The following is a 19,840-nucleotide window of genomic DNA, read 5'->3' as shown; positions in this document are numbered from 1 at the left end:
TGCTCGTCTGCGTGTTGCTCGTCTGCGTGTTGCTCGTCTGCGTGTTGCTCGTCTGCGTGTTGCTGGTCTGCGTGTTGCTCGTCTGCGTGTTGCTCGTCTGCGTGTTGCTCGTCTGCTTGTTGCTCGTCTCTGTGTTGCTCGTCTGCGTGTTGCTCGTCTGTGTGTTGCTCGTCTGCGTGTTGCTCGTCTGCGTGTTGCTCGTCTGCGTGTTGCTCGTCTGCGTGTTGCTCGTCTGCGTGTTGCTCGTCTGAGTGTTGCTCGTCTCTGTCTTGCTCGTCTGTGTCTTGTTCGTCTGCGTGTTGCTCGTCTGCGTGTTGCTCGTCTGCGTGTTGCTCGTCTGCGTGTTGCTCGTCTGCGTGTTGCTCGTCTGCGTGTTGCTCGTCTGCGTGTTGCTGGTCTGCGTGTTGCTCGTCTGCGTGTTGCTCGTCTGCGTGTTGCTCGTCTGCGTGTTGCTCGTCTGCTTGTTGCTCGTCTCTGTGTTGCTCGTCTGCGTGTTGCTCGTCTGCGTGTTGCTGGTCTGCGTGTTGCTCGTCTGCGTGTTGCTCGTCTGCGTGTTGCTCGTCTGCGTGTTGCTCGTCTGCTTGTTGCTCGTCTGCGTGTTGCTCGTCTGCGTGTTGCTCGTCTGCGTGTTGCTCGTCTGCTTGTTGCTCGTCTGTGTGTTGCTCGTCTGCGTGTTGCTCGTCTGAGTGTTGCTCGTCTCTGTCTTGCTCGTCTGTGTCTTGTTCGTCTGCGTGTTGCTCGTCTGCGTGTTGCTCGTCTGCGTGTTGCTCGTCTGCGTGTTGCTCGTCTGCGTGTTGCTCGTCTGCTTGTTGCTCGTCTGCGTGTTGCTCGTCTGCGTGTTGCTCGTCTGCGTGTTGCTCGTCTGCTTGTTGCTCGTCTGCGTGTTGCTCGTCTGCGTGTTGCTCGTCTGCGTGTTGCTCGTCTGCTTGTTGCTCGTCTGCGTGTTGCTCGTCTGCGTGTTGCTCGTCTGCGTGTTGCTCGTCTGCTTGTTGTTCGTCTGCGTGTTGCTCGTCTGCGTGTTGCTCGTCTGCTTGTTGCTCGTCTACTTGTTGCTCGTCTGTGTGTTGCTCGTCTGCGTGTTGCTCGTCTGCGTGTTGTTCGTCTGTGTGTTGCTCGTCTGCGTGTTGCTCGTCTGAGTGTTGCTCATCTGTGTGTTGCTCGTCTGCGTGTTGCTCGTCTGCGTGTTGCTCGTCTGCTTGTTGCTCGTCTGCTTGTTGCTCGTCTGAGTGTTGCTCGTCTGCGTGTTGCTCGTCTGCGTGTTGCTCGTCTGCGTGTTGCTCGTCTGCGTGTTGCTCGTCTGCGTGTTGCTTGTCTGCGTGTTGCTCGTCTGCGTGTTGCTCGTCTGCGTGTTGTTCGTCTGTGTGTTGCTCGTCTGCGTGTTGCTCGTCTGCGTGTTGCTCGTCTGCGTGTTGCTCAACTGCGTGTTGTTCGTCTGCGTGTTGCTCGTCTGCGTGTTGTTCGTCTCCGTGTTGTCGTCTGCGTGTTGTTTGTCTGCGTATTGCTCGTCTGCGTGTTGTTCGTCTGCTTGTTGCTCGTCTGCGTGTTGCTCGTCTGCTTGTTGCTCGTCTCTGTGTTGCTCGTCTGCGTGTTGCTCGTCTGCTTGTTGCTCGTCTGCGTGTTGTCGTCTGCGTGTTGTTTGTCTGCGTATTGCTCGTCTGCTTGTTGCTCGTCTGCTTGTTGCTCGTCTGCTTGTTGCTCGTCTGAGTGTTGCTCGTCTGCGTGTTGCTCGTCTGCGTGTTGCTCGTCTGCGTGTTGCTCGTCTGCGTGTTGCTTGTCTGCGTGTTGCTCGTCTGCGTGTTGCTCGTCTGCGTGTTGTTCGTCTGTGTGTTGCTCGTCTGCGTGTTGCTCGTCTGCGTGTTGCTCGTCTGCGTGTTGCTCGTCTGCGTGTTGCTCGTCTGCGTGTTGCTCGTCTGCGTGTTGCTCGTCTGCGTGTTGCTCGTCTGAGTGTTGCTCGTCTCTGTCTTGCTCGTCTGTGTCTTGTTCGTCTGCGTGTTGCTCGTCTGCGTGTTGCTCGTCTGCGTGTTGCTCGTCTGCGTGTTGCTCGTCTGCGTGTTGCTCGTCTGCGTGTTGCTCGTCTGCTTGTTGCTCGTCTGCGTGTTGCTCGTCTGTGTGTTGCTCGTCTGCGTTTACCTCTCTGGGCAGGTCCCGGAGCCAGTCGGGAACATCGGGCGGAGCCACAGGAGCCGCGGTGCTGCTGGTGCCCACCAGGCGGCGCAGTGAGTGCAGGGGCCCGTGCATGGGACACTCGCCGTTTCTGTTGTCGGCGCACATGTCACATCCTGTGAGGAAACGAACACGTTACAAACGCTTTTCATCAAACACAAGGAAAATCTGCTTTTTATTTCATGATCAACATTTGTTCTGCTCATCGTTCACGTCATAAAACATGTTATTACACTTTAGCTAAAAATCCTTCCTAAAATAAAAAAATATTACTTTTATAGTTTTACACGTTCAATGGGCTGAGTTTGGTCGAGATTTAAGTTAATTTCATAACTATTTTCATCTGTATTTTTAGGTAAATTCAAATACTCTAGTGCTTAGTTACAAAAATAATACGTATTAAATTCTTTTTTCAGGATAAAATCCCTCACAGACTCTGAAATGTACGTTAAAAGTTTTATAAACAATGCTGAAAAGTCAGGCTTTAGTTTCGTGGTTCATCTTCCTCTGGTCGCCACGACGACTGACTTCAAACGACTTCATTTTGATTCTAAAACGGGCTTTATTGTTTTTTTTGGATTCGATGTCGTATTGTGACATAAATAATCAGGATTAACGATTATCGGCGTGATGTGCTTCAGGAAATGTGAATATGTAAAATTTTGAAAAAACAGCTTCTCATTCGAGTCACAAATGAAGTGTTTCATTCTGCTATTGTTTATAGTCTCGTTTCAGCTGGTCAGACGCTCTGGTTTTGGGTCAAACGCGGTGAGCAGAGGTGCATTATGGGGCAGACGTTAATTGACTGAAGGAACGTAATGTGGCTTTATTATCAGAGCTCAAATCTCACAGACGCAAGGAAGGAACTTCAACTGAAGCGAGAGGAACCTGGAAGAGAGCCAGAGACAACATCCAGAAATGTGAAGAACAAGAGAAACCACAGGGTCTGAAACTGGTCTGAAACAGGGTCTGAAACAGGGTCTGAAACAGGGTCTGAAACAGAGTCTGAAACAGAGTCTTAAACAGGGTCTGAAACAGGGTCTGAAACAGGGTCTGAAACAGGGTCTGAAACAGAGTCTGAAACAGGTCTGAAACAGAGTCTGAAACAGGGTCTGAAACAGAGTCTGAAACAGGGTCTGAAGCAGGGTCTGAAACAGGGTCTGAAACAGAGTCTGAAACAGGGTCTGAAACAGGGTCTGAAACAGGGTCTGAAACAGGGTCTGAAACAGAGTCTGAAACAGGGTCTGAAACAGAGTCTGAAACAGGGTCTGAAACAGAGTCTGAAACAGAGTCTGAAACAGAGTCTGAAACAGGGTCTGAAACAGAGTCTGAAACAGGGTCTGAAACAGGGTCTGAAACAGAGTCTGAAACAGGGTCTGAAACAGGGTCTTAAACAGAGTCTGAAACAGGGTCTGAAACAGGGTCTGAAACAGAGTCTGAAACAGAGTCTGAAACAGAGTCTGAAACAGGGTCTGAAGCAGGGTCTGAAACAGGGTCTGAAACAGAGTCTGAAACAGGGTCTGAAACAGGGTCTGAAACAGGGTCTGAAACAGAGTCTGAAACAGGGTCTGAAACAGAGTCTGAAACAGAGTCTGAAACAGGGTCTGAAACAGGGTCTGAAACAGGGTCTGAAACAGGGTCTGAAACAGGGTCTGAAACAGAGTCTGAAACAGGGTCTGAAACAGGGTCTGAAACAGAGTCTGAAACAGGGTCTGAAACAGGGTCTGAAACAGGGTCTGAAACTGGTCTGAAACAGGGTCTGAAACAGGGTCTGAAACAGGGTCTGAAACAGAGTCTGAAACAGAGTCTGAAACAGGGTCTGAAACAGGGTCTGAAACAGGGTCTGAAACAGAGTCTGAAACAGAGTCTGAAACAGAGTCTGAAACAGAGTCTGAAACAGGGTCTGAAACAGGTCTGAAACAGGGTCTGAAACAGAGTCTGAAACAGGGTCTGAAACAGGGTCTGAAACAGAGTCTGAAACAGGGTCTGAAACAGGGTCTGAAACAGGGTCTGAAACAGGGTCTGAAACAGAGTCTGAAGCAGGGTCTGAAACAGAGTCTGAAGCAGGGTCTGAAACAGAGTCTGAAACAGAGTCTGAAACTGGGTCTGAAACAGGGTCTGAAACTGGGTTAGGGTCTCAGCCCCGCCTCCGTACAGTGTTAAGTGTCTGGAGGTTCTCGAAGCATAACTCTGAGGCGCAGACCAAACAGGAAGTGCCACTTCCCATAACGCTCCAAGTGTCCGAGTGCAAACCAGTCTACAAAGCTCTAAAGACACACCTCAGAGTGGTATAAAGCTCTAAAGACACACCTTAGAGTGTATAAAGCTCTAAAGACACACCTTAGAGTGTATAAAGCTCTAAAGACACACCTCAGACTGTATAAAGCTCTAAAGACACACCTTAGAGTGTGTAAAGCTCTAAAGACACACCTCAGAGTGGTATAAAGCTCTAAAGACACACCTTAGAGTGTATAAAGCTCTAAAGACACACCTTAGAGTGTATAAAGCTCTAAAGACACACCTCAGACTGTATAAAGCTCTAAAGACACACCTCAGAGTGTGTAAAGCTCTAAAGACACACCTTAGAGTGTGTAAAGCTCTAAAGACACACCTCAGAGTGTGTAAAGCTCTAAAGACACACCTCAGACTGTATAAAGCTCTAAAGACACACCTTAGAGTGTGTAAAGCTCTAAAGACACACCTCAGAGTGGTATAAAGCTCTAAAGACACACCTTAGAGTGGTATATAGCTCTAAAGACACACCTCAGAGTGGTATAAAGCTCTTAAGACACGCCTTAGAGTTTATAAAGCTCTAAAGACACACCTTAGAGTGTATATAGCTCTAAAGACACACTTTAGAGTGTGTAAAGCTCTAAAAACACACCTCAGAGTGGTATAAAGCTCTAAAGACACACCTCAGAGTTGTATATAGCTCTAAAGACACACCTCAGAGTGTATAAAGCTCTAAAGACACACCTCAGAGTGGTATAAAGCTCTAAAGACACACCTTAGAGTGTATAAAGCTCTAAAGACACACCTTAGAGTGTATAAAGCTCTAAAGACACACCTCAGACTGTATAAAGCTCTAAAGACACACCTTAGAGTGTGTAAAGCTCTAAAGACACACCTCAGAGTGGTATAAAGCTCTAAAGACACACCTTAGAGTGTATAAAGCTCTAAAGACACACCTTAGAGTGTATAAAGCTCTAAAGACACACCTCAGACTGTATAAAGCTCTAAAGACACACCTCAGAGTGTGTAAAGCTCTAAAGACACACCTTAGAGTGTGTAAAGCTCTAAAGACACACCTCAGAGTGTGTAAAGCTCTAAAGACACACCTCAGACTGTATAAAGCTCTAAAGACACACCTTAGAGTGTGTAAAGCTCTAAAGACACACCTCAGAGTGGTATAAAGCTCTAAAGACACACCTTAGAGTGGTATATAGCTCTAAAGACACACCTCAGAGTGGTATAAAGCTCTTAAGACACGCCTTAGAGTTTATAAAGCTCTAAAGACACACCTTAGAGTGTATATAGCTCTAAAGACACACTTTAGAGTGTGTAAAGCTCTAAAAACACACCTCAGAGTGGTATAAAGCTCTAAAGACACACCTCAGAGTTGTATATAGCTCTAAAGACACACCTCAGAGTGTATAAAGCTCTAAAGACACACCTCAGAGTGGTATAAAGCTCTAAAGACACACCTTAGAGTGTATAAAGCTCTAAAGACACACCTCAGAGTTGTATATAGCTCTAAAGACACACCTCAGAGTGGTATATAGCTCTAAAGACATACCTCAGAGTGGTATAAAGCTCTAAAGACACACCTTAGAGTGTATGTAGCTCTAAAGACACACCTCAGAGTGTATGTAGCTCTAAAGACACACCTCAGAGTGGTATATAGCTCTAAAGACATACCTCAGAGTGGTATAAAGCTCTAAAGACACACCTTAGAGTGTATGTAGCTCTAAAGACATACCTCAGAGTGGTATAAAGCTCTAAAGACACACCTTAGGGTGTATAAAGCTCTAAAGACACACCTCAGAGTGTATAAAGCTCAAAAGACACACCTCAGAGTGTATAAAGCTCTAAAGACACACCTCAGAGTGGTATAAAGCTCTAAAGACACACCTCAGAGTGTATAAAGCTCTAAAGACACACCTCAGAGTGTATAAAGCTCTAAAGTCACACCTCAGAGTGTATAAAGCTCTAAAGACACACCTCAGAGTGTATAAAGCTCTAAAGACACACCTCAGAGTGGTAAAAAGCTCTAAAGACACCTCAGAGTGGTAAAAAGCTCTAAAGACACACCTTAGAGTGTATAAAGCTCTAAAGACACACCTCAGAGTGGTATAAAGCTCTAAAGACACACCTCAGAGTGTGTAAAGCTCTAAAGACACACCTTAGAGTGTGTAAAGCTCTAAAGACACACCTCAGAGTGGTATAAAGCTCTAAAGACACACCTCAGAGTGGTATAAAGCTCTAAAGACACACCTCAGAGTGGTATAAAGCTCTAAAGACACACCTTAGAGTGGTATATAGCTCTAAAGACACACCTCAGAGTGGTATAAAGCTCTAAAGACACACCTCAGAGTGGTATAAAGCTCTAAAGACACACCTTAGAGTTTATAAAGCTCTAAAGACACACCTTAGAGTGTATATAGCTCTAAAGACACACCTTAGAGTGTGTAAAGCTCTAAAAAAACACCTCAGAGTTGTATATAGCTCTAAAGACACACCTCAGAGTGGTATATAGCTCTAAAGACACACCTTAGAGTGTATAAAGCTCTAAAGACACACCTAAGAGTGGTATAAAGCTCTAAAGACACACCTTAGAGTGTATATAGCTCTAAAGACACACCTCAGAGTGGTATAAAGCTCTAAAGACACACCTTAGAGTGTATAAAGCTCTAAAAACACACCTCAGAGTTGTATATAGCTCTAAAGACACACCTCAGAGTGGTATATAGCTCTAAAGACATACCTCAGAGTGGTATAAAGCTCTAAAGACACACCTTAGAGTGTATATGGCTCTAAAGACACACCTCAGAGTGGTATAAAGCTCTAAAGACACACCTTAGGGTGTATAAAGCTCTAAAGACACACCTTAGAGTGTATATAGCTCTAAAGACACACCTCAGAGTGTTATAAAGCTCTAAAGACACACCTCAGAGTGGTATAAAGCTCTAAAGACACACCTCAGAGTGTATAAAGCTCTAAAGACACACCTCAGAGTGTATAAAGCTCTAAAGACACACCTCAGAGTGTATAAAGCTCTAAAGACACACCTCAGAGTGTATAAAGCTCTAAAGACACACCTCAGAGTGGTATAAAGCTCTAAAGACACACCTCAGAGTGGTAAAAAGCTCTAAAGACACCTCAGAGTGGTAAAAAGCTCTAAAGACAAACCTTAGAGTGTATAAAGCTCTAAAGACACACCTCAGAGTGGTATAAAGCTCTAAAGACACACCTCAGAGTGTATAAAGCTCTAAAGACACACCTTAGGGTGGTATAAAGCTCTAAAGACACACCTTAGAGTGTATAAAGCTCTAAAGACACACCTCAGAGTTGTATATAGCTCTAAAGACACACCTCAGAGTGGTATATAGCTCTAAAGACACACCTTAGAGTGTATAAAGCTCTAAAGACACACCTCAGAGTGGTATAAAGCTCTAAAGACACACCTTAGAGTGTATATAGCTCTAAAGACACACCTCAGAGTGTGTAAAGCTCTAAAGACACACCTCAGAGTGTATAAAGCTCTAAAGACACACCTTAGAGTGTATAAAGCTCTAAAGACACACCTCAGAGTGTATAAAGCTCTAAAGACACACCTCAGAGTGGTATAAAGCTCTAAAGACACACCTTAGAGTGGATTAAGCTCTAAAGACACACCTCAGAGTGGTATATAGCTATTAAGACACACCTTAGAGTGTATAAAGCTCTAAAGACACACCTCAGAGTGGTATAAAGCTCTAAAGACACACCTTAGGGTTTATAAAGCTTTAAAGACACACCTCAGAGTGTATAAAGCTCTAAAGACACACCTTAGAGTGTATAAAGCTCTAAAGACACACCTCAGAGTGGTATAAAGCTCTAAAGACACACCTTAGAGTGTGTAAAGCTCTAAAGACACACCTCAGAGTGGTAAAAAGCTCTAAAGACACACCTTAGAGTGTATAAAGCTCTAAAGACACACCTCAGAGTGGTATAAAGCTCTAAAGACACACCTTAGAGTGTGTAAAGCTCTAAAGACACACCTCAGAGTGGTATAAAGCTCTAAAGACACACCTTAGAGTGTGTAAAGCTCTAAAGACACACCTCAGAGTGGTAAAAAGCTCTAAAGACACACCTTAGAGTGTATAAAGCTCTAAAGACACACCTCAGAGTGGTATATAGCTCTAAAGACACACCTTAGAGTGTATAAAGCTCTAAAGACACACCTCAGAGTGGTATATAGCTCTAAAGACACACCTCAGAGTGGTATAAAGCTCTAAAGACACACCTTAGGGTTTATAAAGCTTTAAAGACACACCTCAGAGTGTATAAAGCTCTAAAGACACACCTTAGAGTGTATAGAGCTCTAAAGACACACCTCAGAGTGGTATAAAGCTCTAAAGACACACCTCAGAGTGTGTAAAGCTCTAAAGACACACCTCAGAGTGGTATAAAGCTCTAAAGACACACCTTAGAGTGTATAAAGCTCTAAAGACACACCTCAGAGTTGTATATAGCTCTAAAGACACACTTCAGAGTGGTATATAGCTCTAAAGACACACCTTAGAGTGTATAAAGCTCTAAAGACACACCTCAGAGTGGTATAAAACTCTAAAGACACACCTTAGAGTGTATAAAGCTCTAAAGACACACCTTTGAGTGTATATAGCTCTAAATACACACCTTAGAGTGTGTAAAGCTCTAAAGACACACCTCAGAGTGTATAAAGCTCTAAAGACACACCTCAGAGTTGTATATAGCTCTAAAGACACACCTCAGAGTGGTATATAGCTCTAAAGACACACCTTAGAGTGTATAAAGCTCTAAAGACACACCTCAGAGTGGTATAAAGCTCTAAAGACACACCTTAGAGTGTATATAGCTCTAAAGACACACCTCAGAGTGTGTAAAGCTCTAAAGACACACCTCAGAGCGGTATAAAGCTCGAAAGACACACCTTAGAGTGTATAAAGCTCTAAAGACACACCTCAGAGTTGTATATAGCTCTATAGACACACCTCAGAGTGGTATATAGCTCTAAAGACACACCTTAGAGTGTATAAAGCTCTAAAGACACACCTTAGAGTGTATATAGCTCTAAAGACACACCTTAGGGTGTATAAAGCTCTAAAGACACACCTGAGAGTGGTATAAAGCTCTAAAGACACACCTCAGAGTGTATAAAGCTCTAAAGACACACCTCAAAGTGTTATAAAGCTCGAAAGACACACCTCAGAGTGTTATAAAGCTCGAAAAACAGACCTCAGAGCGGTATAAAGCTCTAAAGACACCTTAGAGTGTATACAGCTCTAAAGACACACCTCAGAGCGGTATAAAGCTCTAAAGACACATCTCAGAGCGGTATAAAGCTCTAAAGACACACCTCAGAGTTTATAAAGCTCTAAAGACACACCTCAGAGTGGTATAAAGCTCTAAAGACACACCTCAGAGTTTATAAAGCTCTAAAGACACACCTCAGAGTGTATAAAGCTCTAAAGACACACCTCAGAGTGGTATAAAGCTCTAAAGAAGCACCTCAGAGTGTATAAAGCTCTAAAGACACACCTGAGAGTGTATAAAGCTCTAAAGACACACCTCAGAGTGGTATAAAGCTCTAAAGACACACCTCAGAGCGGTATAAAGCTCTAAAGACACACCTTAGAGTGTATAAAGCTCTAAAGACACACCTCAGAGCGGTATAAAGCTCTAAAGACACACCTCAGAGTGTATAAAGCTCTAAAGACACACCTGAGAGTGTATAAAGCTCTAAAGACACACCTCAGAGTGGTATAAAGCTCTAAAGACACACCTTAGAGTGTATAAAGCTCTATAGACACACCTCAGAGTGGTATAAAGCTCTAAAGACACACCTCAGAGTGGTATAAAGCTCTAAAGACACACCTTAGAGTGTATATAGCTCTAAAGACACGCCTCAGAGTGTGTAAAGCTCTAAGGACACACCTCAGAGTGGTATAAAGCTCTAAAGACACACCTCAGAGTGGTATAAAGCTCTAAAGACACACCTTAGAGTGTATAAAGCTCTAAAAACACACCTAAGAGTGTATAAAGCTCTAAAGACACACCTAGGAGTGTATAAAGCTCTAAAGACACACCTCAGAGTGGTATAAAGCTCTAAAGACACACCTCAGAGTGGTATAAAGCTCTAAAGACACACCTCAGAGTTGTATATAGCTCTAAAGACACACCTCAGAGTGGTATATAGCTCTAAAGACACACCTTAGAGTGTATAAAGCTCTAAAGACACACCTTAGAGTTTATATAGCTCTAAAGACACACCTCAGAGTGTGTAAAGCTCTAAAGACACACCTCAGAGTGTATAAAGCTCTAAAGACACACCTCAGAGCGGTATAAAGCTCTAAACACACACCTTAGAGCGTATAAAGCTCTAAAGACACACCTCAGAGTGGTATAAAGCTCTAAAGACACACCTCAGAGTGGTATATAGCTCTAAAGACACACCTTAGAGTGTATAAAGCTCTAAAGACACACCTCAGAGTGTATAAAGCTCTAAAGACACACCTCAGAGTGTATAAAGCTCTAAAGACACACCTCAGAGTGGTATAAAGCTCTAAAGACACACCTCAGAGTGGTATAAAGCTCTAAAGACACACCTTAGAGTGTATACAGCTCTAAAGACACACCTCAGAGTTTTATATAGCTCTAAAGACACACCTCAGAGTGGTATATAGCTCTAAAGACACACCTCAGAGTGGTATAAAGCTCTAAAGACACACCTTAGGGTTTATAAAGCTTTAAAGACACACCTCAGAGTGTATAAAGCTCTAAAGACACACCTTAGAGTGTATAGAGCTCTAAAGACACACCTCAGAGTGGTATAAAGCTCTAAAGAGACACCTCAGAGTGGTATATAGCTCTAAAGACACACCTCAGAGTGTGTAAAGCTCTAAAGACACACCTCAGAGTGGTATAAAGCTCTAAAGACACACCTTAGAGTGTATAAAGCTCTAAAGACACACCTCAGAGTTGTATATAGCTCTAAAGACACACTTCAGAGTGGTATATAGCTCTAAAGACACACCTTAGAGTGTATAAAGCTCTAAAGACACACCTCAGAGTGGTATAAAACTCTAAAGACACACCTTAGAGTGTATAAAGCTCTAAAGACACACCTCAGAGTGTATAAAGCTCTAAAGACACACCTCAGAGTGTATAAAGCTCTAAAGACACACCTCAGAGTGGTATATAGCTCTAAAGACACACCTTAGAGTGTATAAAGCTCTAAAGACACACCTCAGAGTGGTATAAAGCTCTAAAGACACACCTTAGAGTGTATATAGCTCTAAAGACACACCTCAGAGTGTGTAAAGCTCTAAAGACACACCTCAGAGCGGTATAAAGCTCGAAAGACACACCTTAGAGTGTATAAAGCTCTAAAGACACACCTCAGAGTTGTATATAGCTCTAAAGACACACCTTAGAGTGTATAAAGCTCTAAAGACACACCTTAGAGTGTATAAAGCTCTATAGACACACCTCAGAGTGGTATATAGCTCTAAAGACACACCTTAGAGTGTATAAAGCTCTAAAGACACACCTTAGAGTGTATATAGCTCTAAAGACACACCTTAGGGTGTATAAAGCTCTAAAGACACACCTGAGAGTGGTATAAAGCTCTAAAGACACACCTCAGAGTGTATAAAGCTCTAAAGACACACCTCAAAGTGTTATAAAGCTCGAAAGACACACCTCAGAGTGTTATAAAGCTCGAAAAACAGACCTCAGAGTGGTATAAAGCTCTAAAGACACACCTCAGAGCGGTATAAAGCTCTAAAGACACCTTAGAGTGTATACAGCTCTAAAGACACACCTCAGAGCGGTATAAAGCTCTAAAGACACATCTCAGAGCGGTATAAAGCTCTAAAGACACACCTCAGAGTTTATAAAGCTCTAAAGACACACCTCAGAGTGGTATAAAGCTCTAAAGACACACCTCAAAGTATATAAAGCTCTAAATACACACCTCAGAGTGTATAAAGCTCTAAAAACACACCTCAGAGTGTTTAAAGCTCTAAAGACACACATCAGCGCGGTATAAAGCTCTAAAGACACACCTTAGATTGTATAAAGCTCTAAAGACACACCTCAGATCGGTATAAAGCTCTAAAGACTCACCTCAGAGTGGTATAAAGCTCTAAAGAAGCACCTCAGAGTGTATAAAGCTCAAAAGACACACCTCAGAGTGTATTAAGCTCTAAAGACACACCTCAGAGTGGTTTAAAGCTCTAAAGACACACCTCAGAGCGGTATAAAGCTCTAAAGACACACCTTAGAGTGTATAAAGCTCTAAAGACACACCTCAGAGCGGTATAAAGCTCTAAAGACACACCTCAGAGTGTATAAAGCTCTAAAGACACACCTTAGAGTGTATAAAGCTCTAAAGACACACCTCAGAGTGGTATAAAGCTCTAAAGACACACCTTAGAGTGTATATAGCTCTAAAGACACACCTTAGGGTGTATAAAGCTCTAAAGACACACCTCAGAGTGGTATAAAGCTCTAAAGACACACCTCAGAGTGTATAAAGCTCTAAAGACAAACCTCAGAGTTGTATATAGCTCTAAAGACACACCTTAGAGTGTATAAAGCTCTAAAGACACACCTTAGAGTGTATAAAGCTCTAAAGACACACCTCAGAGTTGTATAAAGCTCTAAAGACACACCTTAGAGTGTATAAAGCTCTAAAGACACACCTTAGAGTGTATAAAGCTCTAAAGACACACCTCAGAGTTGTATAAAGCTCTAAAGACACACCTTAGAGTGTATAAAGCTCTAAAGACACACCTTAGAGTGTATATAGCTCTAAAGACACACCTTAGAAAGTATAAAGCTCTAAAGACACACCTCAGAGTGGTATAAAGCTCTAAAGACACACCTTAGAGTGTATATAGCTCTAAAGACACACCTCAGAGTGTGTAAAGCTCTAAACACACACCTCAGAGTGGTATAAAGCTCTAAAGACACACCTTAGAGTGTATAAAGCTCTAAAGACACACCTCAGAGTTGTATATAGCTCTAAAGACACACCTTAGAGTGTATAAAGCTCTAAAGACACACCTCAGAGTGGTATAAAGCTCTAAAGACACACCTTAGAGTGTATATAGCTCTAAAGACACGCCTCAGAGTGTGTAAAGCTCTAAGGACACACCTCAGAGTGGTATAAAGCTCTAAAGACACACCTCAGAGTGGTATAAAGCTCTAAAGACACACCTTAGAGTGTATAAAGCTCTAAAAACACACCTAAGAGTGTATAAAGCTCTAAAGACACACCTAGGAGTGTATAAAGCTCTAAAGACACACCTCAGAGTGGTATAAAGCTCTAAAGACACACCTCAGAGTGGTATAAAGCTCTAAAGACACACCTCAGAGTTGTATATAGCTCTAAAGACACACCTCAGAGTGGTATATAGCTCTAAAGACACACCTTAGAGTGTATAAAGCTCTAAAGACACACCTTAGAGTGTATATAGCTCTAAAGACACACCTCAGAGTGTATAAAGCTCTAAAGACACACCTCAGAGCGGTATAAAGCTCTAAAGACACACCTTAGAGCGTATAAAGCTCTAAAGACACACCTCGGAGTGGTATAAAGCTCTAAAGACACACCTCAGAGTGGTATATAGCTCTAAAGACACACCTTAGAGTGTATAAAGCTCTAAAGACACACCTCAGAGTGTATAAAGCTCTAAAGACACACCTCAGAGTGTATAAAGCTCTAAATACACACCTCAGAGTGGTATAAAGCTCTAAAGACACACCTCAGAGTGGTATAAAGCTCTAAAGACACACCTTAGAGTGTATACAGCTCTAAAGACACACCTCAGAGTTGTATATAGCTCTAAAGACACACCTCAGAGTTGTATATAGCTCTAAAGACACACCTCAGAGTGGTATATAGCTCTAAAGACACACCTTAGAGTGTATAAAGCTCTAAAGACACACCTTAGAGTGTATATAGCTCTAAAGACACACCTCAGAGTGTATAAAGCTCTAAAGACACACCTCAGAGCGGTATAAAGCTCTAAAGACACACCTTAGAGCGTATAAAGCTCTAAAGACACACCTCAGAGTGGTATAAAGCTCTAAAGACACACCTCAGAGTGGTATATAGCTCTAAAGACACACCTTAGAGTGTATAAAGCTCTAAAGACACACCTCAGAGTGTATAAAGCTCTAAAGACACACCTCAGAGTGTATAAAGCTCTAAAGACACACCTCAGAGTGGTATAAAGCTCTAAAGACACACCTCAGAGTGGTATAAAGCTCTAAAGACACACCTTAGAGTGTATAAAGCTCTAAAAACACACCTAAGAGTGTATAAAGCTCTAAAGACACACCTAGGAGTGTATAAAGCTCTAAAGACACACCTCAGAGTGGTATAAAGCTCTAAAGACACACCTCAGAGTGGTATAAAGCTCTAAAGACACACCTCAGAGTTGTATATAGCTCTAAAGACACACCTCAGAGTGGTATATAGCTCTAAAGACACACCTTAGAGTGTATAAAGCTCTAAAGACACACCTCAGAGTGTATAAAGCTCTAAAGACACACCTCAGAGTGTATAAAGCTCTAAAGACACACCTCAGAGTGGTATAAAGCTCTAAAGACACACCTCAGAGTGGTATAAAGCTCTAAAGACACACCTTAGAGTGTATAAAGCTCTAAAAACACACCTAAGAGTGTATAAAGCTCTAAAGACACACCTAGGAGTGTATAAAGCTCTAAAGACACACCTCAGAGTGGTATAAAGCTCTAAAGACACACCTCAGAGTGGTATAAAGCTCTAAAGACACACCTCAGAGTTGTATATAGCTCTAAAGACACACCTCAGAGTGGTATATAGCTCTAAAGACACACCTTAGAGAGTATAAAGCTCTAAAGACACACCTTAGAGTGTATATAGCTCTAAAGACACACCTCAGAGTGTATAAAGCTCTAAAGACACACCTCAGAGCGGTATAAAGCTCTAAAGACACACCTTAGAGCGTATAAAGCTCTAAAGACACACCTCAGAGTGGTATAAAGCTCTAAAGACACACCTCAGAGTGGTATATAGCTCTAAAGACACACCTTAGAGTGTATAAAGCTCTAAAGACACACCTCAGAGTGTATAAAGCTCTAAAGACACACCTCAGAGTGTATAAAGCTCTAAAGACACACCTCAGAGTGGTATAAAGCTCTAAAGACACACCTTAGAGTGTATACAGCTCTAAAGACACACCTCAGAGTTGTATATAGCTCTAAAGACACACCTCAGAGTGGTATATAGCTCTAAAGACTCACCTTAGAGTGTATAAAGCTCTAAAGACACACCTCAGAGTGGTATAAAGCTCTAAAGACACACCTTAGAGTGTATAAAGCTCTAAAGACACACCTTAGAGTGTATATAGCTCTAAAGACACACCTCAGAGTGTGTAAAGCTCTAAAGACACACCTCAGAGCGGTATAAAGCTCGAAAGACACACCTTAGAGTGTATAAAGCTCTAAAGACACACCTCAGAGTTGTATATAGCTCTAAAGACACACCTCAGAGTGGTATATAGCTCTAAAGACACACCTTAGAGTGTATAAAGCTCTAAAGACACACCTCAGAGTGGTATAAAGCTCTAAAGACACACCTTAGAGTGTATATAGCTCTAAAGACACACCTTAGGGTGTATAAAGCTCTAAAGACAAACCTCAGAGTTGTATATAGCTCTAAAGACACACCTTAGAGTGTATAAAGCTCTAAAGACACACCTCAGAGTTGTATAAAGCTCTAAAGACACACCTTAGAGTGTATAAAGCTCTAAAGACACACCTTAGAGTGTATAAAGCTCTAAAGACACACCTCAGAGTTGTATAAAGCTCTAAAGACACACCTTAGAGTGTATAAAGCTCTAAAGACACACCTTAGAGTGTATATAGCTCTAAAGACACACCTTAGAAAGTATAAAGCTCTAAAGACACACCTCAGAGTGGTATAAAGCTCTAAAGACACACCTTAGAGTGTATATAGCTCTAAAGACACACCTCAGAGTGTGTAAAGCTCTAAACACACACCTCAGAGTGGTATAAAGCTCTAAAGACACACCTTAGAGTGTATAAAGCTCTAAAGACACACCTCAGAGTTGTATATAGCTCTAAAGACACACCTTAGAGTGTATAAAGCTCTAAAGACACACCTCAGAGTGGTATAAAGCTCTAAAGACACACCTTAAAGTGCATAAAGATCTAAAGACACACCTTAGAGTGTATAAAGCTCTAAAGACACACCTTAGAGTGTATAAAGCTCTAAAGACACACCTCAGAGTTGTATATAGCTCTAAAGACACACCTTAGAGTGTATATAGCTCTAAAGACACACCTCAGAGTGTGTAAAGCTCTAAAGACACACCTCAGAGTGTATAAAGCTCGAAAGACACACCTTGGAGTGTATAAAGCTCTAAAGACACACCTCAGAGTTGTATATAGCTCTAAAGACACACCTCAGAGCGGTATAAAGCTCTAAAGACACACCTTAGAGTGTATAAAGCTCTAAAGACACACCTCAGAGCGGTATAAAGCTCTAAAGACACACCTGAGAGTGTATAAAGCTCTAAAGACACACCTCCGAGTGGTATAAAGCTCTAAAGACACACCTTAGAGTGTATAAAGCTCTAAAGACACACCTCAGAGTGGTATAAAGCTCTAAAGACACACCTTAGAGTGTATATAGCTCTAAAGACACACCTTAGAGTGTATATAGCTCTAAAGACACACCTCAGAGTGTGTAAAGCTCTAAACACACACCTCAGAGTGGTATAAAGCTCTAAAGACACACCTCAGAGTGGTATAAAGCTCTAAAGACACACCTCAGAGCGGTATAAAGCTCTAAAGACACACCTTAGAGTGTATAAAGCTCTAAAGACACACCTCAGAGCGGTATAAAGCTCTAAAGACACACCTCAGAGTGTATAAAGCTCTAAAGACACACCTGAGAGTGTATAAGCTCTAAAGACACACCTCAGAGTGGTATAAAGCTCTAAAGACACACCTTAGAGTGTATAAAGCTCTATAGACACACCTCAGAGTGGTATAAAGCTCTAAAGACACACCTCAGAGTGGTATAAAGCTCTAAAGACACACCTTAGAGTGTATATAGCTCTAAAGACACGCCTCAGAGTGTGTAAAGCTCTAAGGACACACCTCAGAGTGGTATAAAGCTCTAAAGACACACCTCAGAGTGGTATAAAGCTCTAAAGACACACCTTAGAGTGTATAAAGCTCTAAAAACACACCTAAGAGTGTATAAAGCTCTAAAGACACACCTAGGAGTGTATAAAGCTCTAAAGACACACCTCAGAGTGGTATAAAGCTCTAAAGACACACCTCAGAGTGGTATAAAGCTCTAAAGACACACCTCAGAGTTGTATATAGCTAAAAAGACACACCTCAGAGTGGTATATAGCTCTAAAGACACACCTTAGAGTGTATAAAGCTCTAAAGACACACCTTAGAGTGTATATAGCTCTAAAGACACACCTCAGAGTGTGTAAAGCTCTAAAGACACACCTCAGAGTGGTATAAAGCTCTAAAGACACACCTCAGAGTGTATAAAGCTCTAAAGACACACCTCAGAGCGGTATAAAGCTCTAAAGACACACCTTAGAGCGTATAAAGCTCTAAAGACACACCTCAGAGTGGTATAAAGCTCTAAAGACACACCTCAGAGTGGTATATAGCTCTAAAGACACACCTTAGAGTGTATAAAGCTCTAAAGACACACCTCAGAGTGTATAAAGCTCTAAAGACACACCTCAGAGTGGTATAAAGCTCTAAAGACACACCTCAGAGTGGTATAAAGCTCTAAAGACACACCTTAGAGTGTATACAGCTCTAAAGACACACCTCAGAGTTTTATATAGCTCTAAAGACACACCTCAGAGTGGTATATAGCTCTAAAGACACACCTCAGAGTGGTATAAAGCTCTAAAGACACACCTTAGGGTTTATAAAGCTTTAAAGACACACCTCAGAGTGTATAAAGCTCTAAAGACACACCTTAGAGTGTATAGAGCTCTAAAGACACACCTCAGAGTGGTATAAAGCTCTAAAGACACACCTCAGAGTGGTATATAGCTCTAAAGACACACCTCAGAGTGTGTAAAGCTCTAAAGACACACCTCAGAGTGGTATAAAGCTCTAAAGACACACCTTAGAGTGTATAAAGCTCTAAAGACACACCTCAGAGTTGTATATAGCTCTAAAGACACACTTCAGAGTGGTATATAGCTCTAAAGACACACCTTAGAGTGTATAAAGCTCTAAAGACACACCTCAGAGTGGTATAAAACTCTAAAGACACACCTTAGAGTGTATAAAGCTCTAAAGACACACCTCAGAGTGTATAAAGCTCTAAAGACACACCTCAGAGTGTATAAAGCTCTAAAGACACACCTCAGAGTGGTATATAGCTCTAAAGACACACCTTAGAGTGTATAAAGCTCTAAAGACACACCTCAGAGTGGTATAAAGCTCTAAAGACACACCTTAGAGTGTATATAGCTCTAAAGACACACCTCAGAGTGGTATAAAGCTCTAAAGACACACCTCAGAGTGGTATAAAGCTCTAAAGACACACCTTAGAGTGTATATAGCTCTAAAGACACGCCTCAGAGTGTGTAAAGCTCTAAGGACACACCTCAGAGTGGTATAAAGCTCTAAAGACACACCTCAGAGTGGTATAAAGCTCTAAAGACACACCTTAGAGTGTATAAAGCTCTAAAAACACACCTAAGAGTGTATAAAGCTCTAAAGACACACCTAGGAGTGTATAAAGCTCTAAAGACACACCTCAGAGCGGTATAAAGCTCGAAAGACACACCTTAGAGTGTATAAAGCTCTAAAGACACACCTCAGAATTGTATATAGCTCTATAGACACACCTCAGAGTGGTATATAGCTCTAAAGACACACCTTAGAGTGTATAAAGCTCTAAAGACACACCTTAGAGTGTATATAGCACTAAAGACACACCTTAGGGTGTATAAAGCTCTAAAGACACACCTGAGAGTGGTATAAAGCTCTAAAGACACACCTCACAGTGTATAAAGCTCTAAAGACACACCTCAGAGTGTTATAAAGCTCGAAAAACAGACCTCAGAGTGTATAAAGCTCTAAAGACACACCTCAGAGTGTTTAAAGCTCTAAAGACACCTTAGAGTGTATACAGCTCTAAAGACACACCTCAGAGCGGTATAAAGCTCTAAAGACACACCTCAGAGCGGTATAAAGCTCTAAAGACACCTTAGAGTGTATACAGCTCTAAAGACACACCTCAGAGCGGTATAAAGCTCTAAAGACACATCTCAGAGCGGTATAAAGCTCTAAAGACACACCTCAGAGTTTATAAAGCTCTAAAGACACACCTCAGAGTGGTATAAAGCTCTAAAGACACACC

The 19,840-nt window shown here is 42.2% G+C and overlaps 1 protein-coding gene across 1 annotated transcript in view; it reads right to left on the bottom strand.

Annotated features, from left to right (window-relative positions):
• Positions 1 to 19,840, bottom strand: part of prdm6 (PR domain containing 6) — a 192,854-nt gene that overhangs the window by 133,344 nt on the left and 39,670 nt on the right. The window contains exon 3 of the mRNA XM_072443914.1: positions 2,131 to 2,279. Within this exon, the coding sequence (XP_072300015.1) occupies positions 2,131 to 2,279 (149 nt within the window). The remainder of the gene's footprint in view (positions 1 to 2,130; positions 2,280 to 19,840) is intronic.

Source organism: Eucyclogobius newberryi, unplaced genomic scaffold, assembly GCF_026437365.1.
Source record: "Eucyclogobius newberryi isolate DKJ021-1_F unplaced genomic scaffold, fEucNew1.0.hap1 SCAF_134, whole genome shotgun sequence".
Classification (NCBI taxonomy): domain Eukaryota; kingdom Metazoa; phylum Chordata; class Actinopteri; order Gobiiformes; family Gobiidae; genus Eucyclogobius; species Eucyclogobius newberryi.
The sequence above is the reverse complement of the archived record's forward strand: the minus strand, read 5'-3'. Positions and strand labels throughout refer to the sequence as shown.